The sequence below is a fragment of the Mizuhopecten yessoensis genome, unplaced genomic scaffold (genome assembly GCF_002113885.1).
Source record: "Mizuhopecten yessoensis strain PY_sf001 unplaced genomic scaffold, ASM211388v2 scaffold8537, whole genome shotgun sequence".
NCBI lineage: Eukaryota > Metazoa > Mollusca > Bivalvia > Pectinida > Pectinidae > Mizuhopecten > Mizuhopecten yessoensis.
Window position 1 is genome coordinate 299,754 of NW_018407597.1, and position 26,434 is coordinate 326,187.

Sequence of the window (26,434 nt, forward strand, 5' to 3'; positions counted from 1 at the left end):
TTATTATGGCAATATGCATGTAGTTATTTGGCTGCAATGTTTCCAAGAATGACATCAACACAACAGATTTAATAAGAAAGGTAAATACATAATCACTCAGTGTCTTAAAAATCAATGACGATTTATCTGTGACAGTCGTCCCACAAAGTATGTGTGTGTGTATTGTGCATGGCTATATTTTTCTTTATGTCAACAAACAAACAGTGGACATTTCTGGAATGGAATAATATAGAATTTATAAACAGATACCTTACCTATTCCGTCGACATAGCAGAAACAGTTGTAACTGAAAGTTTGACCAGTTAAAACTGGAAAACTTGGGTCGTCGGTTTCAGCAGTTGGAGGGAAATCGCACATTAATATTCACGTTCAATAGTAGACCGAGACTTCCGGTTAGGTCAGACTGGAATATTTCATTATCTTTAGAGGGAGAATAGTATATTTGTAATCATGTAAGTTGGTTGAAAACCTGTATTCACATATAGTTATGCATTATTTATTACTTGATGTTAGTAAATACCTATAGTTTAGTGATTATGGGTACATTTATAAAATGAGATTTATTTAGATATACAAATAATGCATCCCTATTCACCTATTTCTTTTTAAAAGTTGCTGTTGGTCTAAAAAAGATGGCGCCCTCCATGTAAACGTGAGTTGTACGATCACAACAACTCACGTTCTGATTCTGGCGTTATTCCGGAAGGACTTATATATCTGACAAGCTTCGTCGTTTCTGAAATGATAATGCCAGAGAAAAAAGATTCACAGAAGGACATTTTCTTCGTAAGTAACATACATTTTTTGTACGTATATATTGCACGTATTCTCTTTCTGGTGCCGCTTGACCACAGGGGTTCGTTACAAATGTCTGAAACACACATATGCTATATACTGATAGTATGCTGTGGCCCATATCAGACAGTATAGCATATGTGTATTTCAGACATTTGTAACGAATCCCTGTGGCTTGACAGTATATGTTAGATCGTAGCCCAGTTTCTCTTATATTCTTTCTTTTTATCGTAATTGTTGTCCTGTTCTTCTCCATTCACTATATGTCGCCCGTATCACATAAATCGATTTTTTCTACCATATAGTGACCACCTTCAACATATTTGTGCAATTTTTTGTCCAATAAAATTTGTTGAAACTTATTGAATATTTTGTCACAATAGATAGTTTGAATACCATCCTACTAAGGCCCCAATCCACACACACGTGTATACACCCACTAACACAGGGGTTCGTTACAAATTTCTGAAATACACATAGAGTAAAGGTAGATGATTTCGTACAGGACGTGATTTTGTACACTTAATTTTTTTTTTTCTTATTTTTTAACCGATCACTTTTTCGATGGACGTATAAAATTGTTCCAACAGCAAACCACCACTAATTGTCCTTCTTCGGTGATGCTAAATATAGGGAGTCAAGCTGTTGTCTGCAGAATGGGCCCAATGTAACTTTAAAGCATTGTTTAACGTACACGCCAACTTAATGACAGGGCACCTATCGTAGGGAACAGTCATTATTTCGAAACTAATCTAAAATATTTGTTTGTTTTTGGACTTTAAAACCTTCTGGAGCATTGAATTTTTTATTAAACGTCCAATGAAATAATTTGTTCAAAAAACATTTCACTGGTCTTTGAAAATCAACAAATCTGAATGAAATATATTGAACTCATTCGACATTTAAGGAATGATTTTTATTTTTTCAACATTTATGAGGTCATAACAACAATGGGTTTATGGACATATTGAATGAATCGCGTTAGCGATTCATTTAAAATATGTCCAAAAACCCATTGTTGTTATGACCTCATAAATGTTGAAAAAATAAATATCATTCCTTATATTTACATTGACGAATCCTTTCAGTGGATCGATATAACAACGAATAAAACAAATAAACAGGGTTTGTTCCTGCTTATACACGGGTGCAACGCAGTGGCGAGAACAGTGTTTTTTCGCGGGGAAATGTGACACTATCGTGAGAGATCTTAGCAACCGTCAACAACAATAACACAACAAAATGTAGTTCCATATTCAATGTTTATTTGTAGCACAGGACACGTGAATACGTGGATATTTCACAAAGCACAGTTCAATAATATTTTAAGATGTAAGAATTAAGCATCTAGGTCGGTCGTTCCGAGTGAGTAGTTTTTGTAGTGTATTACTACGCAGTGTGATCAGGTTACTATCAGTTCCCACGTGCTGAGATTCTATGAACACCTGTGTTATGCATTTATGAATGTAATTTTTGTCAATGGGTCTAAGCATACAGAATGTAAATATATACTTATATTCGCTATCGTTACTAAGAATAGCACATTTGTAGAGTGTACAAATCACGTCCCCCAGTCTGCCGCGAAACGTGGAAGTAAATGATGGTAAAAGAAAGATACCTTGCGCAGTAAGTTTCTGCGCATATGACGTCACATTACCAAATATAGCGCAGATTGTGTACATCTTTTAGATCAAAGTAGATCTGATCTTCTTGAAGATGTATTTGAAAAAAAAATGTAAATCTGCTTCAAAAGTGTACGAAAATCAGCCTCAGGTACCCTCACTGTATATATGCTATATTGATATGGGTCACACATACATTTTTTGTACCGAACCCCTGTGTAGATACAAACTTGTGTGTCTGGTACTTATATGGTAGACATATCATAGTCTCCGGAGTCTTGCCAAGCAGGTCTTTTTTGGGTGCATGTGGATCCCCAAGTAGCAATGGCTGATGGGCAATGTTGTGTTACCCGAGATGTGTGTATGACATCTATGTGTGGGGCGTGCAAGTACAATGTCAAGATAGCACAGACCTGTCTGCTCATTTATTGTCTGACTTTAAGTTAACATGATTGTCCCATCATAGATAAGAACTCATCTATTTGGATCACTTTATTTGTAAGTCACAAAATCATGGGACAACCAGAAATACAGTAAAGCACAAGTTGTATAACATATGTCTATATCATTTTCTACTATGATGTATGTTTAGGTGTGCTGTGACCCATATCAGTATAGCATAAATTGATATGTAGAACTCAGACATTTGTAACAAACCCCTGTGCACCAACTTAACCGTTTCACCACTGTAGACCATAATAGACTCGTCCAGATCAATGCTTGGGAGAGTCTGTTAAAGTTACCTAGGGGTGAAAGGGTTAAACACTGTTAACACAGTTGAACCACAGGGGTTCATTACAAATGTCCGAAATACGTGTACGCTATACTGATATGGGTCACAGCACACATAAATGTTTCATATCATGACTCTGAACACTTAAAAGATATGATATTGAGATGACCCCAGTACTATGAAGGATGGATACAAGAAGATTTATTAATAGTCGTATATGTTAAACAATAACAACAATAACTCTGTAGAGCTATTTTTGCAAAAATATTTCTTATTTTTATCAATATCTTACCCAGGTCCAATTTCTGGAAATAGCGAATTTTAACATTATGGGACCAATTGTTTTTAGCAATACGGATGAAAAGGACCCACAATAATATATTGTAGATTGATCACTGCCTATATTTATGAATATAACTTCTATGCAAGTGCATTTGTACAATGTGTTTGTAGTGGAATTGATCTTCAACTGTCTACATTTGTGGATTGAAATAAAAGTTAAAAGTAATGTGCACTTATTTATCAGTCCATGCGAAATATGCCGGTCCAAAGGACATATACGATAGAAATCACTACTGTAATTCCGGACCAAATGTCTGGCATACCTTTTCTACCTTAGAGTCATCTTGAGTCATGTCACTTTAAAAGCGTTTTAAATACCTCTGTAATATTGAGTGCAGTCAAGTGCTGTGGTAACCTGTAATGCTTCGTTACATGACTGGGGCAAAACCCGGCAAACCACTGCCAAAACCGAATCCAGTTAACGTTTCCATTTAACTATTTTACACATCAAACAATCTTTCCTTTTCTGTGGAATAGTAAGTATTTCAAGCTAACCTGACCGAAATGTCTTGTAGAAGTTGTTCCGGTCCGGAAAGCTTGGGATAGTTACCTGACTGAATGTCCGATAAGAAAGTTTGTATTTCGCATGGACTGAATTTATGAGTCATTTACAAAACAGACTTTCATGTGTTGGTAAATAACGGACAAGATTCAGTACTATATGTTTCTAGATAATTTCATTGATGTAACAATGGTAGAAGTGATGAAATTAAGAGTGTAACATTATCTTGTCCTTCTTTATATATATATTGTTTTTAGGAGGATGAAGACCTCCCTTACGAAGAAGACATCTTGAGAAATCCGTTTTCAGTGAAATGCTGGTTACGTTATATTGAACACAAGAAAGCTGCTCCCAAAAATGCCATTAACTTGGTATATGAGAGAGCACTGAAAGAACTTCCAGGAAGGTAAACTATATACAGTCAAGTAATATTTGATATCATCTCAAAGGATTGATACATATCAGATAATTCTGTGTAAGAATTAACGCCATTTCTATATGAAAATGAAGGAGACGATGAAATCAACTGAGTGTTGAATATGGTAATGATTACATCAAAATTGCCTATTTTATTTAATAAACTTCATATAAAACCTCATTTTGACCTAAAATAGACATGAAATTCACCCATATTTTTTTGGTGTGAAATTAACCTGAATTAAACCAGGTCAATTTCAGATTGACATCAAGAAATTTTGATTGTAATTAAATTTATATTGTATCATACTTGCTGAAATTTCTTTCTGCTAGTGCTTGTTTGAGTGTAGTACTACTATTTGTGTTTGTTGGATAGCTATAAGCTGTGGTACAACTACCTGAAGATCCGGAGACGTCAATGTAAGGGCCACTGTATCACTGAGCCATTGTACGAGGATGCCAACAACGCACACGAACGTGCCCTGGTGTTCATGAACAAGGTATGTAAACAAGGGTGTCAACAATGCACATCGTCTACAAATGTTGCCTTTTGTTCACGAAGAAGTTTGGTTTGGTTTAGGATTGTTTAACGTCCTATCAATTACAGCTATGGTCATTTAAGGACGGCCTCCCCTTTGTGCAAGATGCATGTGTGAAGTGTATGTGTATGAGCATTTCATAAAATATTTAGAACAAGGATGTCAGTGGTGAACTTGAACATTCCCTTGTAGTGATGGGCAATCAGTTTAAAATCATAATTTATAATCAGTTTGTAAGCGGAGAACTGATTGATGATTAATTGTATAATTTTATGGGACTGTATACCCCAATAAGGTGAGAACAGTACTATTACATCAACAGACAGAGTTGTTGACTGATACATCAGGTTTCGTTCTTGTATAATGGATTTCAAGCAAATTTCATGCAGTCTAATTATCAATCAAGTTGCATAAAAGTCATAAGAATAATGACAGCCAATGCATACTTTATATTGTATACATTTGACACTTTGATTTCCCTATTGAACCAATTATATCATTTATGGAATTTGCAGTCGATAATCGGAGTTGTAAGGTGAAAACTGATCAATTTTCGATTTGAATCGATCATCAGCCCATCACTATGCCCCTGTGATTGTAAATAAGGTAAATTTTAAGGACAAAACAAATTTGATATTAATTACTATGTTTTGATTTCAGATGCCAAGGATTTGGCTTGATTATTGCCAGTTCTTGGTCGACCAGTCTAAAGTGACGAAGACTCGGCGTACATTTGACCGAGCTTTGAGAGCCCTCCCCATCACACAGCACCACAGAGTGTGGCCTGCCTACCTCAAGTTTGTGTGTAAATACAACCTACAGGAGACCACTGTTCGTGTGTACAGGCGTCACCTAAAGGTACTGTCTGAGGAACTATAACAGGCTTTTATCACATTACTGATGAGGTCATGTCATAAATATGGTATTACACTTTTGTAATAATACCTAAATGTGTTGCGATTGGTCAAAATTGTGGGAACACATTCCTACGCCATTACATGTACAGGTAATTAACTTGTATCTACTTTACCACATGATACATTTGCTGTTATTTTAAATAAAATTGAAATGGTTATTTTGTCATTATTATGTTCATTGCATTTAAAATTGCTCATTATTTTTTTTTAAATCTGAAACTACTTTGCACTTCGTGGAATGACAATACTATGATTGGATTTCACAACTTTGGTTATTACCTATATAGAGTCAGCCGATAACACACAATTGTGTTTGATTTTTTCTCTCTCCAAATTATGAATGTTATATGATAGATAGAATCTTGAATTTGTGTACATGTCATATTGAATTTATCAAACTTGTTCAATAATTTCATATGACACTAGCCTAAAGGCTTGCGTCATATCAAATTATTGAACTCGTCTAATAAGTTCAATATGACAGACACTCATGTAAGATCGTCTGTTTATGATATATCTATATAATATATAAATGTAGGATTACATTATTGGCTTCACTATATAAAGCGCTTAATCTGATCTGCAGATATTCTATTTTTGCTCTATTCTTGGCATAAAAACGTGGTTCTCACACAATGTTTAAATATAAATATTTTACTGTTGTTGTTTCTTAGCTGCAGAAAGAGAAGACAGAGGACTACATAGAATACCTGAAAAATATGGAATGGTTAGATGAGGCAGCTATACGTTTAGTGACCGTAATTAATGATGACACGTTTGTGTCCAAAGAAGGGAAATCTAAGCATCAGGTAAGTCAGTACAATGAATCAACATTACACCTGGTTTTGCATATTGGGTCGTGTAATGCTTTTGTCAATCTCTTTAAATTCCATGTGAATAAAGTTTTAAAATTATAAGTTGAATCTCTTTAAAATTGAGACCAAAACGTTCTGCAAATATTGTGACCTGGATCAGGTCTTCCAATACAGTACCTTCAAAGGAAACAATGCCTATTTGTTTGATTGGGGTTTAAGGTCCTCGCACCAGCCAGGGTCATATGAGGACGGAACAATGCATCTATGTGTAGTACAAAAATAAAATTAAAGTTGGGTATGAAATAACCAGTCATTACTTTTGGACTGGGCTGAAGGTTTCTAGATTATGCCGATCATTGTTAAGTATTCTTTATATGGTCTTATTAAAATTGATATATACCTTCTATCTAAAGTTATGGAATGAGCTGTGTGAGTTGGTCGCCAAGAACCCAGACAAGGTGACGTCCCTGAAGATTGAGCCGATCATACGCCAGGGTCTGAAGCGCTACACAGACCAGATAGGAGTGCTCTGGAACTCCATGGCTGATTACTACATCAGAGGCGGACACTTTGAGAGGGTCTGTACCACACTTGTGTCTAGGGCAGGTTGCCATGTCTGTATTCATATGATCAGCTTTTTTTTTGTCCAATATTTATTTAAGGATGTCACTGTTCTGTTTCTACGTAGAGAAATTACACCCAGACTTTTGTGACCTGAATTCGGCAGTGACTTATCTGGTCCAACTCTTTAATCTTATTGGTGAATTTGCTCCCGAAGCTTCTAGGACTGGATTAAATATCTCGGATATTGATAAAAGCACATGAAGCTGATCTATTAATCTACAGTCTCACCGCTGTAGTGACATGATGTACTAGTTTCTAACGTCTTCTCCTAACCTCCTTTGCTATGTGATTTCTGTCATCGTTCAGAATATCCTTTGTCATGTGATTATTTGATTTCTCATGTCATGTGATCTGTGTTTCTTTGTCACATGATATGTTTGTATGTTCCAGGCTAGAGATATCTATGAGGAGGCCATTCAGACAGTCATTACAGTCCGCGACTTCACACAAGTGTTTGATGCTTATGCTCAGTTTGAAAAAAATGTCATTGGTGCAGAAATGGAGACCATGGAAGAAAAGGGAGCCTCAGAGGAAGGTTTGTGTACGAACATCAAGAGTTTATTATGAAAAAAATATTACTTCATTATTTTTAATTAGAAAATTCATATTACATGTAATTCATCTGCTGCACCCATGCCATTGCAACACTTTTTCGTTTCCTATCTTTCCTGTCTTCTTTCTTTTTGATCTATTTTTTTTTCTGGCGGTGTCTCCCTAGGCACCCGTCCCCATATGACCCTGGCTGTTGGGAGGACATTGAGCCTAAACAAACAAACAAGCATGTAATTTACTTTTAGGCAGTTCATGATAGGAAATATTCTCTGAGGAATGGGAGACAACTCTGAAGTAGGAATTGTATCTTAGTTGTGTATTACATTTCGTAATGTGGAATGTCTTATTTAAACATGTAAGAGTTGATGCATTAGACATATATTCAGATGACATTGGTCTTGAGTTATTTTTTCACATATTTATTTTAAAAGTGTATACATCAACTCATTTTCAGATGACCTTGCTCTTGAGTTACGTTTAGCTCGTTTAGAAAGCCTTATGGACAGGCGTCCTATCCTTCTAAACAGGTAAGCAACACAAAAGGTTATGCTCACTTTCGCTCTCTGCTTCCCCTGGAATATATCATAGCAAAATAAAAGGCAAGTGGCCAGTTATTTCATTGGTCTTGGGTAAAATAACCTGACCTATCGCATGGCTGATACCTGTCCTTTGAAGATTACAGCGGATCGATACCTGACTTCAAAGCCAGTTAATTTTACCGTTACTCGACCATCAAAAGATCAAACTGGTCTTCTGGTCTCATCCACAAGGTGGCGCACACTGAGCCTTCAATTTTGTGGATTTTGTCATGACATCTTCTAGGGGTATAGAGAGCAAAAGGGAGTATTACCCCTAGACTATTGCGGATGGCTGAAGATGAAATAGCCAGAAATGGTCTATTGCTGTTTATGTCCCATTCAAAATTGTAGTTATGAATGTACATGTTGAGTAGGAATATAAACAAAACTGGTTGGGACATTTGGACTTGGTTAAAGTTCTAAAATAAATGTGTTATAACCTTTTCTTCAGCATGTATTAAGGTGTGTATGATGAAGGCTTCTTGTTTAAAAATAAGAAAAGATTTGGTTGGGATGTTTGTATTGAATTAAGTATAAGGGAGTATATGAACTGTTATTGCTTCAGCAATGGTGACAGTGCTGCTTTTGTTAAACACTCTTATCCTCTGTATTACATATTTTGTGTTTGATGGTAGTACAAAAATTGTCAATCTGTACATTAAATGAATTTAAATTATTTTTTAGTGTTCTACTTCGGCAAAACCCACACAATGTACATGAATGGCATAAAAGGGTGAAACTCTATGAGGGCAAGCCAAGAGAGGTAAGTGTGATGATATTTGAAGAATAAAACATTTCCTGTCCAGAGGCACCATTTTTCTGTACCATGAAAATGATGATATGCATAGGGATGTGTAACTAGTATCATACTGTTCATGAAAACAAAATACAAAATTCTAAACAGCAAAACAAACACAGAGAGAAAAAAAATGAAAACAGTTAATGAAATCAAGATAATGATACAACAGTAAATAGGCTATTGTAAGATCTCTGATTAAATACTTAGGTCTTTTGTTAGTATGGGGTTTTCACATTCTTCATGACTCCTAATAAAACCACCTGTCTTCAGAAACTACCTATCAAGGTTAATGTGGTAGTCACCTGACCCAGATTCTGATATATTCTGCCGTTTGTCTATCAACAGATAATCAACACTTATACAGAGGCAGTACAGACAGTGGACCCGAAGCAGGCATCTGGAAAGCCAGGTACACTGTGGGTGGAGTTTGCCAAGTTCTACGAAGCAGCTGGGCAGATTGAGGATGTAAGTGCACGGGACTCGGAGAAGCACCTCCAGTAAAACCAGTGCTGATATTTCCGACCAAGAAAAATACAATTAACCTGTGAGAAACAAACGTATCTCTTTCAGATAACAAACTAACATGAAAGAAAATGTTATGCCAAAAAATATGTATATTTCAAGTACCCTGACTAACCCTAGTTTTTACCTCTGACCCTAACAATTTGATCTCACTCGTACGCACTCCATTAAGTGTTGATATAACTTGTCCACAGGATGCAAACAAATTGATGGCCGAACAAACAAGGCAACTATACCCTCTCTACTTCATAGGCAGGTATTCAAACCAAATCCAAGTCCCATATTATTATTTAAAAGGCCTTAAAATATGCTTGGTATTTTTGCAGTGTATTAAATTAGCCTCCTTCCCTCTCTCTTTAAAAATAAATAAATCCTGAAAGACTTGCCCTATTCTTTAGTCATGTTACCTGAAACATACATATTTTCTTTTCAGCCAAGTCTCCAAAACTCTTTGCTTGATCTTTGTGCCAGTCTTATGTTATATGATCCGTATGTTTGATGTTTGTGCCCGTCTCATGTTATATTATCTGTATGTTTGATGTTTGTCACAGGCTCGTGTGATATTTGACAAGGCTGTCAAGGTGCCTTACAAACATGTGGATGACCTAGCAACAATCATCTGTGAATGGGGGGAGATGGAAATCAGACACGAGTAAGTAACCCAATCTTTATCATTATAGCGCAAAATATTATGATCACTAAATTGGTAACATGCCTAGTTGTAGTTTTATGATAATCTTTGGTAACAAGTCTGATTGATGTTTTATGATAACTGTGTATCATGTAGTCATATTTATTTTTCAAAGAAATATCGAACAAAAGCGAAAAAAAATATGTGCATAAAAAATTGACAACAACTTATGCTTTAACATGTATGCTATAATGTATACAAATCCAAGAAACTTAAAAAAATCATGGACAACACAAAATGGTTATGAACATGATTTTTTACTATTCAATGTGTGGCAATATTGTCATGTTCCGTAAACGTTTATTGGAAGATTGGGAAGCATTTGAAAAACAATAAATGTGTAATTACAATTCAGAAACTATGAAGAGGCCCTGAGATTGATGCAGAAAACCACAGTTCCTCCATCTCGGAAAGTGGCCTATCACGATGAGGTGAGTTAGCATCTCCAGTACATCTGTACAATAAGGGTAGGAGATTTATCCTCATGATTGTTTATGTTGAATTTTTTATTTATAGAATGAGACCGTACAAGTATTTAATAAGTATTCTCACAGTTTGAGACAGGACCTGTATAAACAAATTAATTTAAAACTTAAAAACTACAAGTCAAGTGACATATGAAATATACAATTTCGTTGTACAGGTAAACAAGTCAAATCGCTCACTCATATCTTGACAAAGGGACCATTTGGTCTTGAAACGTTGCAACACGTTTAAGATGTACATTATTTGTATACAAAGCAAATATTTGATATAAAAAATTAGAGGTGTTTAGATACATATATAATTTATCCTGGTTGTGTATTTACAGTCAGAGACGGTACAGGACCGAGTACACAAGTCTCTTAAAGTCTGGTCCATGTACGCTGACCTGGAGGAAAGCTTTGGCACGTTTAAGGTGGGTAACCAACGGCAACTTAAAGTAAACATTAACAGACACCAGATTATTCTGCATTCAGTGTCAACTATAGATTGCAATGAAAAATGTACATGCTGAGAATGTTTGAATATACCTAGCTACTACGATCTTGAATATCAACTGTATTTTTACACCATCCGATTGATACCATTTTCAGTATTGACTACATAGTATAAAATCTGACTGAATTCTACAGTGAATTTTACAAATTGTGTCAGTAGTAATTATACCCCTGTGTGATGATTTGTTTTGAAACTTTACTCCGTGAAAGCACATCATAGGTAGATGTGCATGAAGAATGGAATTAATGATTTGACTATTTTCCTGGAGTTATGGCTCTTTAAACTCTCTGCTCCAGAAACCTTGTTAGCGCAACTCCTTCTTAATAGTTTGTTGGTATTTTTTTGTAACTTGGCACATTTAAAGTACATCACATGTAATGTGCGTAAGAAAGAAATTTGTGATTTGACTATTTTTCCTGGAGTTATGGCCCTTGAAACTTTAATTTTCTGTTCCAGAAACATTGTAAGTGCAAGCGGGAGGTACATCTTTGTGAGCTCACTTACACTTTCTCTATTTAGTATTTCAGGTATATATACAAATGGTTAGTTAGGCTCTTACATGTAACCAACATCCAGTAAAGGAACCAAGTTGTATGTATTAATATTATTTAGGGCAGACAATTATTGTATTTTGACTCGTGAAGAGATTTCTATATATTGTAATGTTGTCTTTCTTCCCTTATAGACCTGTAAAGCTGTGTATGATAGAATCATCGACCTACGCATAGCCACACCACAAATTACCATGAACTATGGCCTGTTTCTTGAGGAAAACAACTACTTTGAGGAAGCTTTCAAGGTGATACATCAGTGTAGTATATCTATCATATGATTACTGTCTGATTACAACTATGTGATACATTTTGTGTATTAAGTGAGATAATTTGACCTTTTATGATGTCATATACTGGGTAATGATTGTTAAATGACATCACAGACTTCAAGATTTTATTATGACATCACTATAGAGACAATAATGCGAAGATGCAAAAATTTTAAGCTCAAAAATGACATAAACAGTTCTTGATATTGTGTTAAAAAGGACGTATATTTTTCATTTGAGCTTGCCTGCAAGTCTTAGATTCATTTCATAAATGTCTATGAAATGGAAACTCTTATAATAACAGATCCTATGCAGATTTCTGAAATTGTCAAATAGGATTATGAAAATTATAACTTGAAAATGATAATTATGGACTTTATGATTGAGAAGATGTGTGTTTAACATTCTCATAACGTTTTTCAGGCATACGAGAAGGGAATTGCATTGTTCAAATGGCCCAATGTCTACGACATCTGGAATACCTATTTATCCAAGTTTATTGAGAGATATGTAAGTATAGAAATTCTCCTGGAAGCAGGATCTTGAAGACTTTAGTTATTTATTTTTAACTATTTTATCTTTTAACTATTTAATTTTTCACGGCCATATTAAAAGAAATGTATGATTGTACATACATATACATATAAAAAATATGGGTTTTCTCAGCAAATGCAGCATAATTTCAAACAGAAGTAACTAATTCATCAGCATTTGAAATAATGTTTTGTCGTCCAGACTTGGGTGTCACAAACAATCTTAAACGTTAGTGAAAGCATGGCTAAAGTTAAGGGAAAATGTTAAGCTTCAGGAAAGATAGTGAAATCAGGATCTGTTGTCAGCCGCGAACCAAGCATGGCTGAAGTCCTGAATATGAGGCTTAGTATTACATCTTCCTAACAAGTACCAGAGGGGTATATCATCATAGCATCAGTCAGATTTTTAAAGCTTTTCAAGAAATTAGTTATTCCACTCCTTTCATATATTCGTATTGTTAGGATTTCAATGTGAATGTACAGGAATACAAGTTTAAAACAAATTTGTTGTGACATTAAAACATTCCTCTTAATGGTAAGTTGTAATAATTGCATAACACATTTTATCACCAAGTAGATGAAAACTCACAATATCCATTATCTGACCTGGCAGGGGTGAAAGTTTTACCTGGCGAATGTTTCCTCTTGTAAAGTATATACCTTGGTAAGATGCAGAGTAGAAGACGTGGACATTTTCTATTATAGGGAGGATCAAAACTTGAGAGAGCTAGGGACTTGTTTGAACAATGCCTGGAGAACTGTCCGCCAAAATTTGCAAAAGGTTTGTAGTATTAACCAAGTTTACTTCTTACACACAATACAACGAGACAAAAATGATATTTGATTTTACAATGTCCAACATAATCATATCCAGACAAAGGAAACAAAAGGAAAAATAAAAATTAAATATGTACAACATTATGATGCAAACCTTCATCTTTCCTATCTTATATGCCAGGTGCCCTTCAAAAAACTAATTGTGGCTTCTGGGGGGTTACTCCTATGACTATTTATTTATAAATGAACTGGTAGACTTTGATCTTCCAACCTATTGTTAAAACTGTTAGATGTCTACCATATATCGTTAAACTGGTAAACTTCCACCATATATATTACTGGTATGCTTCTACTATCTATTGTTAACTGTTAATTGGTTGACCTCTAACATCAATTATTAAAATGATACACTTCTCCCATCTTTTGTTAAATGATATGCTTCTACCATCTATTGTTAACTGTTATTAATTGGTAGACTTCTACTATCAATTATTAAAATGATACACTTCTACCATCTTTTGTTAACTGCTAATTGGTAGACTTCTATTATCGATTGTAAACTGGTAGCCTTCTTCCACTATGAATCTGTTTTGTTTCTTTTAGATTGAGAGCATCATTTCAATGACAGAATTTCATAAAATCACTTTTACGAATCATATGTGACTATTTACCTGAAATTATTTGATGTGTTTTGTAGCAATATTCCTTCTGTATGCCAAGTTGGAAGAGGAGCATGGTTTAGCACGACATGCCATGGCTGTGTACGATCGTGCTACTAAAGGGGTGTTACCAGAGGAACAGGCAGAGGTAAGGGGTCAAAGGCTCAATTAAGGTCAGGGGTTGTCCTTTTGAACGAAATAAAGAATGACCTTTAGGGAGTCAGAAAGTAAAATCACGTGAAGGCCATTTGCTGAACCTAGACAAATCTTATCCAGAGGGCTGAGATTTTTCGGTCCAAATCACACAAGTGTGGTCGATTATTTTTTCCCCTGCTTGCCTACCATTTTAACTCATTCACCCCTGAAATTTCATAATGAACTATTCCAACCTTTGAACTGGAAGAGTTCAAATGTATCTTCAGGGGTTAATGGGGTTGGAATAGTTCATTATGAAATTTCAGGGGTGAATGAGTTAAACCTCTACAAGTTATAAAATTGAACCCACTGCACCATCATCAATGGCACCTGATCACGAAATGTGTGATAAAAATGATGACATTTGTACTGTCATACAGTTATGCTTCATAAAGTGATGATATTTGATGACACATTCTGAATGGTGACGTCCCTCAATTTTTCCTTTGAACGACTTCAACTGAAGAATGGACAGGTCTAGAGTCATGATATTTGGCTGAAAGCTTCGTTGCTAAGAGTCCATCAAAGCTTGAGAATGAAAATGACCTTGATCCACTTTCAAGGTCACAGGGGTCAAATGTTTCAAACTTCTTCTGAAGAACTGAAAGGTACAGAATCTTAATATTTGGCTGGTGGCTTCCTGGGAAAGAGCCCGACAAAGTTTGAGAACGAAAATGATCTCAACATACTTTCAAGGTCACAGGAGTCAGATATGTCAAACGCTTCAAACGACTTCTCCTGAAGAACCGAAAGGTATAGAATCTTCATATTTCGCTAATAATTTCTTTTAGTAGAGCCTGACAAATTTTGAGAACTAAAATGACCTTGACCTATTTTCAAGGTCATAGGGTTCAAATATGTCAAACACATCAAATGTCTTCTGAATAATGGACTGGCCTAGAGTCATAATATTTGGCTGAAAGCTTCATTTGTAAGAGTGTGACAAAGTCTGCGAGTGAAAATTACCTTGATTTTCTATCAAGGTCACAGGGATCAAATATGTCAAACACTTCAAACGACTTTTTCTGAAGAAATGAAAGGTATAGAATCGTAATATTTTGTTGGCATCTTCTTTGGATTGAGGTAGATGAAGTTTGCTTATGAAAATGACCTTGACCCACTTTCAAGGTCATGGGGGTCAAATACGTCAAAAACATCAAATGACTTCCTCTGAATAAACGAAAGACATAGAATCATAATATTTGGCTGGTGGCTTCTTGGGATAGAGCTAATCAAAGTATGTGAATGAAAATGACCTCAACCTACTTTAAAGGTCATAGAGGTCAACAACACTTCAAACGACTTGTTCTGAAGAACTAAAATGCATGGATTCATAGATTCAGCTGGTAGCTGCTTGGGATAGAGCCAACAAAGTACTAATAATAATCAATTTATTTCAAGTTGAAAGTTAAAATAGTCTCAATTGTAGAATCATGTAATTTCACAGAGTCCACAGCCCTCGTTGTGGCAGTACCAACATCCCTGTGGGTACTGTGAAACTTTTACCTCTGTAGATTTTTCAACTCTATGAAATTTATGCATTACAATTCGATTCTAGTCCACTGTTGCTTGATTTGTCATCTATTGATTACTACAGAGCAATTCTGCCCAGCACTGCAGAGCAATTCTGCACCCTGGCTAGCCTCTGCTGACCATCTATATCAAATTTAATGTTACACAACATTTAAGATCAAGAGCAGCTGAGATCTTCAATCCAAGTAGAGATAGGGTTTTCTCAGATTGTATGTATAATGTGTATGTTGTTATATATATAAACATGTATATATAAATGTTGAAAGTTTTTGTGATAGATTCAGAGAAAACAAATACTGTCTTTTATATCATCACTGGTATAAACTTAAAGTAATGAAAGATGTTTGTTGTACATGGTTTGTTGTAGTAGGTGTATTGTGAAAATGTATAGAGGTTATAGGTAATATACTCCGTCTGCGGCACGGTCACACCGGTGCAATTTATATGATGTGCTGAATGATTTGTTATATTAGGCACAAATGGTACCATAGGAAAATTAAAGTTGGGAAATAAGTGCATATTCAGTTTTGAACTAACATCAGATATAATGATTCCTATACAATGATGCTTAGTTTTATACCTATATGATGATGCTGAGTTTTATACCTATACAATGATGCTTAGTTTTATCCCTATATGATGATGCTTAGTTTTATACCTATACAATGATGCTTAGTTTTATACCTATATGATGATGCTGAGTTTTATACCTATACAATGATGCTTAGTTTTATCCCTATATGATGATGCTTAGTTTTATACCTATATGATGATGCTGAGTTTTATACCTATACAATGATGCTTAGTTTTATCCCTATATGATGATGCTTAGTTTTATACCTATACATTGATGCTTAGTTTTATACCTATATGATGATGCTTAGTTTTCTACCTATATGATGATGCTTAGTTTTATACCTTTACAATGATGCTTAGTTTTATACCTATACAATGATGCTTAGTTTTATCCCTATATGATGATGCTTAGTTTTATACCTATATGATGATGAATCTTCCACAGATGTTTAACGTCTACATTAAGAGAGCAGCTGAGATATATGGTGTTACCTATACCCGACCTATCTATGAAAAAGCCATAGAGGTTCTGCCAGATGAACAATCAAGGTGAGATTATACTTAAGTAACAGGATGACACACATGTACATGTACCTAGAGAAGGGAAGGCCAAAACAATAAATGCATGTTTCGGGTACCCCAAGCAACCCTAGTTTTGACCTCCAACCCTAGCATTTCTATTTCACTCGAATGCACTTAAACATCCCATTTGAACATGATGAAAATCGTCACATCTTTATGACACCTCTATTTCATGGGCATGTATCAAAATTAAATTTAAATCCCATATTATTATTTAAAAGGCCAATAAATATATACCCAATGAAAAATGAATTTGATTATTTTCATGAAATGATTTTTGTAATTTCTTAAGTTATCCCCCACTCAAAACAAAATGAATAAATAAATACCTACCAACCTACCCTATTTTTTTCAGTCATGTTACAAGAAACATACATTGGGTTTTTTTGGGGGGGGGGGCTAATACCTTTTTATGACCAAACAAAGTTCCTGGATGTCTAGTAAAGGACACTTGTCCTTTTGTATTGCCTTAAGAGTAACATCAATTCACAGAAATGTTCTAAAACATTGTGTAGATGAACACCTCACTTCTTTATACAGGATGTTTGTAGTGTCCTTCTTTTTCATCTTTTTCATTAGTGATCTCTTTAGATAAGTTATATGTTAATTAGGACCTGTTATGTGATGATTAAAATTATGTTTTCTGATTTTTTCCTGGTCGTGTTTTCAGAGAGATGTGCATGAGGTTTGCAGATCTTGAAAGAAAACTTGGAGAAATTGACAGAGCAAGGGCACTATATTCTCATTGTACCCAGATGTGTGATCCTCGGGTAAGGGAAATAACTCAGTGTCTTAGCGTCTTAGACCAGAAGTGACCGTTTGTATCTAATGACTGAAGAATATCATCCTGTTTTACTGTCAACATCTTTCTGCAATTGCATATTACTTTGAACCCTGATTTGCTATTCATTCAAAAATCAAATCAGCATTGAAAATGATTGAAAATTTGCAAGAAATGTTTTTTAGGGCTATTCAAGAAAAAACATAAAACACCACAGGGGATTCCATATGTAATATCAAAGAAGGACCTGACCAACCATAGAATTAATCATTTTATACTGTGCCTTATACAATACTTACTGTTCTCCAACTCCTAACCAGGCCTGAATTTCTTTAATTTGAAGTGTCCCCCGCCTCCCTGGACTAGGCATTTTTCTGGAAAAGTCCATTGAGGAAATAATAATCTTGTTAAACAATACCTCTTTTCTTGCAGGTGGCACCCCACTTCTGGCAAGTGTGGAAGGACTTTGAGATTAAACACGGGAACGAGGACACAGTGCGGGAAATGTTGAGGATCAAACGTAGCATACAGGCTATGTACAACACACAGGTGAGACAGGTGTAGCAAAACTCAACATTGTGGGAGGTTGCATTTTACACCATTGTGTAATACCAAAGCTGTTTGTAGTTGTTTGAAGAAAACGTTCAAGAGTTTCATGAATGTCAAAACAAAATCTGTAATTATTTTTTGCCCATTCGTACATATGCATAAAAAATAAGGATGTGATTTACTCGTAAGAATTATCCATCTTCAAGTCCTTGATGTTGTTGCAATTTTTAGTTCACCTGACCCAAAGGTCTAATGTGTTTAAATCTTGTTAACAGGTTCTTTTGAATTACTTTGAGTCAGGACACTGATATTTTACCTGTAGCTTTATTCTAGTCCACTTTTAAGGTTACAATTGTGCGATTAATACCAGATGAGCGATGCAGTCCGATTGGGCCTCTTGCCCTTTTTTGCAATGTCGCAACTGCATTAGGATATTGTTGGTCAGTGAATACATTTGACATCTCACAAAAGAAATCTGCAAATATATAGGCTGTAGAACAAAGGTATTACTTACTAAACAGATAACACCGAGACCTGATTGTCATTACAATCACAGATTTATTCTTATTTTGCTCTGATACAAGCTATGGTTTAGTGAGTTTTAAAATTTCAAAAGGAATTCGAAACAAATAGATGAACTGTGTAGTTTTATTACACTTTTGTTTATTTCTATGAACTCATTGAAAGCAAGTCTGGTAATAATCGTTCTACAAATGATGCACCATTGTTTTCATTCCAGGTTAACTTCATGTCTTCACAAATAATGGCAGCTCAAGGTGGAGGCAAAGCAGACACACCAGGTAAAAATAATATATAAAGTATACACTGGGTAAGTTCAATGGAACAATTTTATGGACACGAGCAAGGCAAATGACTTCTGCAACATTGCTTATCTTTCAACATCTAAATGCTTCTATGGACCCATGGGCTATTTAAGACAATGACGTTTATTGGAAAGAAGTTGGGTACGATAAGTAACATATTGGGATAGGAAGTAATATAACAATATGATTGTGGTTACAGAAACTTCCAACCCGGAGATTGACAGCATGAAGAAGTTGGAGGAGCGTGCCAGGCAGCTAGCAGAGGAGGCCATGAAAGACCAGGCCAAACCTGAGAAGGGCATCCTGTTTGTCAGGTACGAAGCTGTGACTGTGATACATGCTCTCTTTAATATTTTAATTATTACAAACCTGGTCCATGTTATTACTGTGAAATCAGATTTTTTGGTGGGACCTAAACTTTGTGGTTTCCCGAAAAAAGATACCAATTTGTGGGTACATGAATTTGTGGATAGCTTTATGTCAAACTCAAAATTCGTGAATAAAGAGCACTTGCAAAATCAACAAAATTAAAAAAAAACAAAAAAACATTGATTTCACAATATATTGATACAGTCAATCTTTAGATCACGCATCATAAGGTTCCTTATTGCATGTGCTTTACTACTCTGTAAGCCAGAAGTCCTTTTCGGCTGAACAGATGGGTTGTTATCCACTTGTCATTCAACAAATGTAAACAAGAATGTGTTTCAGTGTAAAATTTCTTTTGATTATAATCTGAAGTCATTATTTATTCCATGTTTGTCAGTCACTGTCAGTGGTGATTGATTCAGGTTTTGGGAAGCAAATTGAACAATACAGTATTATCATGAATAATGTTTTGCAGAACAGATAATATGCCTACAAAAAACAATTGTGTGTATGTCATCAAAGCAATACCACACATCTTTATCTGGTGTTTCAGATATTCTGTACACGAAAATAAAAACAATCTGGGATATCTGATACAGATATCTTATTAGGTAAATTATGATATTTCGGTATTGCTATAAAATCTGCCATTGTAAAAAAGGTGTGCCTCTTTCCATTCCGACAGGCCATGTTTTAGTTTTGATATTGCAACATGACTGAATTTCGAATTTCATGCTGTATCATTGGTTGACAGCAAATATTTTAAGTGAAAGGAGACATTTTCTCTTACCCTGGACAGACTTATCCACACATTTTCTGATGTGAGAAATCCTTGTCTCACTGTAGGGTTGAGACGGTGGTGATTCCCACACTCACAACAATGACGTTGCGCCGACAATGTTTCAATGTCACATCAACAATGTATTGAGCCTGTAATGTTAACATTCGATTATGTATATGAAAGGATCAACAGGGCAGAAGAAAAAGAATCGTTCACCCCTGTTGAGGTGACATTGGGTATCTCAAAACTCAGGGAAAGATTTTTAAGCTGCCAAAAACTCAGCAAGCCTTGTGCTTGTCAACTTAAGAATCTTCCCCCTTGGGTCGAGATTCCCCTCTCTCACTCCCAAGGGGGTGAAAGATTCTATTAATCTCACAGGTGAATATTACACTGTCCTTTATCTGTATCAACTAGTTATTAGACCCCCCAGCTGTACTACCAGATATGACTTTAGGTTTGCACTCTGTCTGTCCATCGGTGTCAGTGTGTTCTATCCAGGGCAGAGCTCAAAAACTGTCATCTACAATTGCCAAATTGTGTGTGCAAGTCTGTCTTAAGATGGTTGAGTGTTTCATACAGATATCAGGTCTCACCACTGTACCCGGAGTTACTGCCCTTTGTTGTTCAACCAGCATCACTTTGTCCAGGGCATTTGTTCTATACTGTAGTCACCTACTATTTCCAGAGTTTGTATATGATGGCAGAGTGTATTGCACTGATATTGGGTCTTGGCCTCACTGATCACTATATTATCATATATAGTTTATATGAAAAGAGTGAATTAAAATAACACAATTTTACGTAAAAACATATACCTTTATTGTTAGATTCTGTATCCTTTATATAATGAACATCCATGAATTATCCAGATTCACATTTTCTATTTACATTATAAATATTATCACTGGCATGAAGCTATACTGTATAACGTGAAATTTTTACCCAAGCCTTGAATTAGAAGAGTTAAAATGTGTCTTCAGGGGTGAATGAGTTAAACTGGACTTACCCAGTCTATTATTTGGTAAGGTTCAAATGTGACAGTAGGGGGAATGAGTAAAAGGCCTTAGAAAACCTAGAGGAAAATAGAAAATGATACTACATTAGTAGTCAAGCTCTGATCTTTTAAAAAAACCTTTCTATATCCAGGCCTTGCAGACTTCACTTTTTTTGCATAATCTTGATGGTTGTGTTTCTCATCGTTTACAGGAGTAACACCACAGATGAGGAGCTAGGAGAGATGACGAAGACGACCAACCCTGATGCTATTGACATTGACGACTTCAGTAGTGATGATGACGAAAATATTGAAGGTAGGAGTGTGTTGTATTTGCCATTTCCTCTCGTCTTGATTGAAGAATAGTTTAATTTCTTGCACTTTAGGCCAAAACATTTGGACTAATTTTCATCTATTAATCTATTGCCATGAAAAAATGTTAACAGAATTGAGAAAAAAGTAGTAATATTGGACATAAGTTATAGTCAAACAATTTAATATAAAGACTGGGTGGTCAGGGGGCACAGTGGATAATCCACTCGCCTTTCACCATGGCCGGCTTGGGTTCTATTCCTGATCAGACCTGAAAAGACATTGGGTCACCTGCCCAACCACCTGGGTTTTCTCTGGGTACTCCTGTTTCCTCCCACATTGTGAGTGACTGACCATTTGTGCGCTTCCATCAGGCCAACAAGGGAGATTAATATAAGTTAGAAAACTTCTATAATTGTTGCAAAAATACTTAAAACTTTATATGATAAAAATTTATCTGTTCACCTTAAATCTAGATAAGTTGCTAAAGCACTTTTTCTGAAATGTTCTTTTATGCATGCTTTCCTGATTTAATTGCTAAACTCCTTTATGATGCCTAATTAGAGGCCATTCATTTGGTCTTTTAAGGATCCCTGTCCCACTGCATCGCCTTTTTCCTGTATACAGTACAACTTTCCCTTAACTTGGTTTGGAAATAACTGTAGCACATATTGGCTAGTACAATTCCATTGACCAAACAGCTCAATCAGTGGTAGCGTTAGTATAACAATCTGAAGTCCAGGGTTCAAATCCAGTCTAGCCCCGCTTTTTTTACACTTAAAACACTCTTGTCGATTATATTTTCTTTATTTCATCTTTTAATACTTTTCATGAAAATCCCTCAAATTGATTTTCTATTAAGAAATGATTTATCAAGGCTATAGTCATGCCAAAAAAACCAGATTGAAATATTTAGTTACATTTTATGGCAGTGGTAAGGAGATATTTAAGCATATTATATTTAATATTTCAGAATTAGAAGTTCAGAAACAGTCTGTTCCATCAGAGGTATTCGGATCACTGGCTAATGAAGAGGACTGAAAGTAGATGTCTGGAAAAAAAGACAATAAATCAAAGAAAATATTCTCTGGCCATTTTGAACAGGAAATCTCACCATGTGCTGGGGTTCAGTTATAAAAGTGAATGTAATAAATGTTTGATGAACACATAAAAATTATTTCTTTTCTGTTGTAGAAAAATGTTTAAAGCTCGGTCTATAAACATCACTTTTTATACTTGACAGCTGTCCTGGTTTAGGAAAATATAACTTTTCCTTTATTCCCCTCCCCCCTCCCCCCCTATTTTTTTGTTGAGATCTCAATATGAAAAGACAGTTATAAAATAAACGAGGTCTGTAAGGAGATATTGCAGAGAATCTCACAATTTTCACAGGATGATACAAATTATTCTTTGCAAACGACAAAATTATGATTAACACTAAATAGCAGTCACTCATATAAACAACATCAAACAAATCACTAGGACTTTTTAAAATGAAACCTATAAATGAATTAACCCAAAAATATATAAGATGCACACAAAGCAAAAGTCTGACCCAAACTAGAATAATGATCTAATAAATGGGACCTACACAGCCCTGTCAGGTTGTTCCAAATAGAGAAAACAATGCAGAGAACCACCATACAACAATACAAGCTCAGTACAAGGCATCAACAAACTAGGCTGGCCCTCACTAAAACATGTAGACTACAGATCAAACATACTGTTCTAAACTAGTATACACAATCATCTTGCAATAAATCCTAGCACCATCTTCATTCCAACAGACCTACGAACAAGACATACACAGCCCTATGTCAACACATTTCTGCTACTAAGGATACACACATTTACCAATTATCACACAATAATCCTTCCTCGAGTACTTCAAGGCTCATAATACCATAATGATATTTCACTTGTTTGTCAGAGCATACCTTTATCACTTTATCACTTCTCACTCTTGCTTTGCACTTGTGAACTATCTGTATTCTGTCTTACTCCTGAAATAAGTACTTGGAACGGAAAACCATTAATATTAATAACCTCTACTTACATGTACTGATGAATTGTTGTTGTTTTGTTCGCGTCTGGTCGCGACGACCTGAAGGGTTAAAACAGTGACGGTAGCCTGTTTGAAGTATTATCTCAATATACAGAAGATTACAAGAACAGCATTTTAAAGTAGGTCTCTAATACTGAAGGCAAAACCAGGAGAATGGTTTGAAATATGATGTGTTCATCACATCTGAAATACAACTAAAAAATTGCTTTGTAATATTATCCATGGGTATTGGCTTGATGTTAGTCATTTTAATTTACTTGCTCGATATACGCAGAGAAGGTTTCGCTCATGTACTGTGTATAAAAAGTGTGCAAAGGACTCGTTTTGCTTTCTATCGGGTCGCCGTGTTAAATGATACAATAAAGCACGAGGTTGTTTTGGCGTCCAAGGCAGCCACAGCTTACCGTTGACCGTGAAAGGGCATGGCATGGTGTGGCCAGATTAATCGTATCCAGGTCTTGGAGCAGGTTTACACACAAAAACTCAACGGCCGATCGTCCAAGGTCGGGTAGGCCGCATGTAAATGTTACGGGACAAGTTTATATGCTTACGTCATCTATACATGTGTAATAGGGCAATAATGGCGTCAAGTACTTCTTTCATTATCACCGTCGTATTAGTCCGCAACTGTAATTCGTCGGTTTTCCGAGCTAGGGCAACGTCGATTGACCCGGCGTCATCACCAAAGTCGCTCAGCATAGACACAACAACATTACAGTGGCAACAAGTTTTATTCACAAATGAGTCCCGACATCTCGCTCAGATTGCAGAACGCGAGTGTATCGTAGGCGTGGTGAACGTTATCATGACGCATGCACATTACGTCATGATCGTTTTTGCGGTGAAAGGGTCATGGTGTGGGCTGGGATGTCGGGCAACGGGCGCAAAGACCATGTGATCGTCGACGGTGGCCTGAACGCTCAACGTTACATGGAGCAGATCTTTGTACTACATGTTGTTCCATTCATGGTGACAAATGGTGGCACGTTTCAGCAAGATAACGCACGTGCTCATGTTGCACGCGTCAAACTGAACTTTCTTCGTCAACCGAACATCAATGTACTTGATTGGCCATTGCTTTCCACAGATTTAAATACCACGGAACACATGTGGGATCATTTGGACAGAAGAGGGAACCGACTCATTGCTTCCATGCGACGTCGTTGTCAGGCTATGATCAGCGCAAGGGGTTCATTCATGCGATCTTTATTCTGTGAAATTGCTGGTTAAACACTAGTGACGTCGAGACATTTGAATTAAACTGAAATCAATTAATTGATTAACACATTGATATCGATTTTGACCATGTGAATTTACGGCATTTTCACTACATAAATGAAATACTATCAAAACAATATGTAATGTTCTTTTGGGGCTACTACATTTCTGAAACTACTGAAGATGAAACCAAAAGCATGTGTGAAGTATTGTCTCGATATACTGACGGCTACAACAGCAGGTGCTTACATCATGAACTATTGTCTTGATGTTGGATGTTTTATCTCGTTATACGGAAAATTACTCCGGAAACGTGTGAAATAACCTTGATGCGCTTCAGTTTTAATTCCCCTGCGACTTGAGTCGCATGCAACATCCGGTGAATGACACAGAATGTTGTATTCACGTAAATCGACTATGTAGTGAATGACACAGATTGGTGTATTCACACAGAATGTTGTATTCACGTAAATCGGCTATGCAGTAAATGACACAGAATGTTGTATTCACGTATAATGACTATGTAGTAAATGTCGACTATGTATTGAATGACACAGAATGGTGTATTCACGTATGACGACTATGTAGTGAATGACACAGAATGGTGCATTCACGTATAGCGACTATGTAGTGAATGACACCGAATGTTGTATTTACGTATAACGACTATGTAGTGAATGACACATAATGGTGTATTCACGTATAGCGACTATGTAGTGAATAACACAGGATGTTGTATTAACGTATATCGACTATGTAGTGAATGACACAGATTGGTGTATTCACACAGAATGTTGTATTCACGTAAATCGACTATGCAGTAAATGACACAGAATGTTGTATTCACGTATAACGACTATGTAGTGAATGACACAGAATGTTGTATTCACGTACAGCGACTGTGTAGTGAATGGCACAGAATGGTGTATTCACGTATAACGACTATGTAGTGAATGACACAGAATGTTGTATTCACGTATATCGACTATGTAGTGAATCACACAGAATGTTGTATTCACGTATATCGACTATGTAGTGAATGACACAGAATGTTGTATTCACGTATAGCGACTATGTAGTGAATGACACTGAATGTTGTATTCACGTATAACGACTATGTAGTGAATGACGAAGAATGTTGTAATCACGTATTACGGCTATGTAGTGAATGACACAGAATGTTGTATTCACGTATAACGACTATTTAGTGAATGACACAGAATGGTGTATTCACGTATATCGACTATGTAGTGAATGACACAGAATGTTGTATTCACGTATAACGACTATGTAGTGAATGACACAAGATGTTGTATTCATGAATATCGACTATGTAGTGAATGACACAGAAAGTTGTATTCACGTACAGCGACTATGTAGTGAATGGCACTGAATGTTGTATTCACGTATAACGACTATGTAGTGAATGACACA

The 26,434-nt window shown here is 35.8% G+C and overlaps 1 protein-coding gene across 1 annotated transcript; it reads left to right on the forward strand.

Moving 5' to 3' along the window:
* The first annotated feature begins 612 nt into the window (after nucleotides 1–612).
* Nucleotides 613–22,875, forward strand: LOC110456127 (pre-mRNA-splicing factor SYF1-like). The gene is made up of 24 exons (XM_021506688.1): nucleotides 613–786; nucleotides 4,252–4,400; nucleotides 4,788–4,911; nucleotides 5,611–5,808; nucleotides 6,542–6,676; nucleotides 7,096–7,260; nucleotides 7,697–7,841; nucleotides 8,313–8,385; nucleotides 9,121–9,199; nucleotides 9,581–9,700; nucleotides 10,309–10,409; nucleotides 10,804–10,879; nucleotides 11,260–11,346; nucleotides 12,115–12,228; nucleotides 12,676–12,762; nucleotides 13,491–13,566; nucleotides 14,260–14,369; nucleotides 16,971–17,074; nucleotides 17,778–17,877; nucleotides 18,321–18,437; nucleotides 19,177–19,237; nucleotides 19,461–19,575; nucleotides 21,618–21,721; nucleotides 22,691–22,875. Exons 1-24 carry the CDS (start codon nucleotides 742–744, stop codon nucleotides 22,756–22,758), a joined length of 2,553 nt encoding a protein of 850 aa, XP_021362363.1. The 5' UTR covers nucleotides 613–741; the 3' UTR covers nucleotides 22,759–22,875.
* Nucleotides 22,876–26,434: the final 3,559 nt, after the last annotated feature.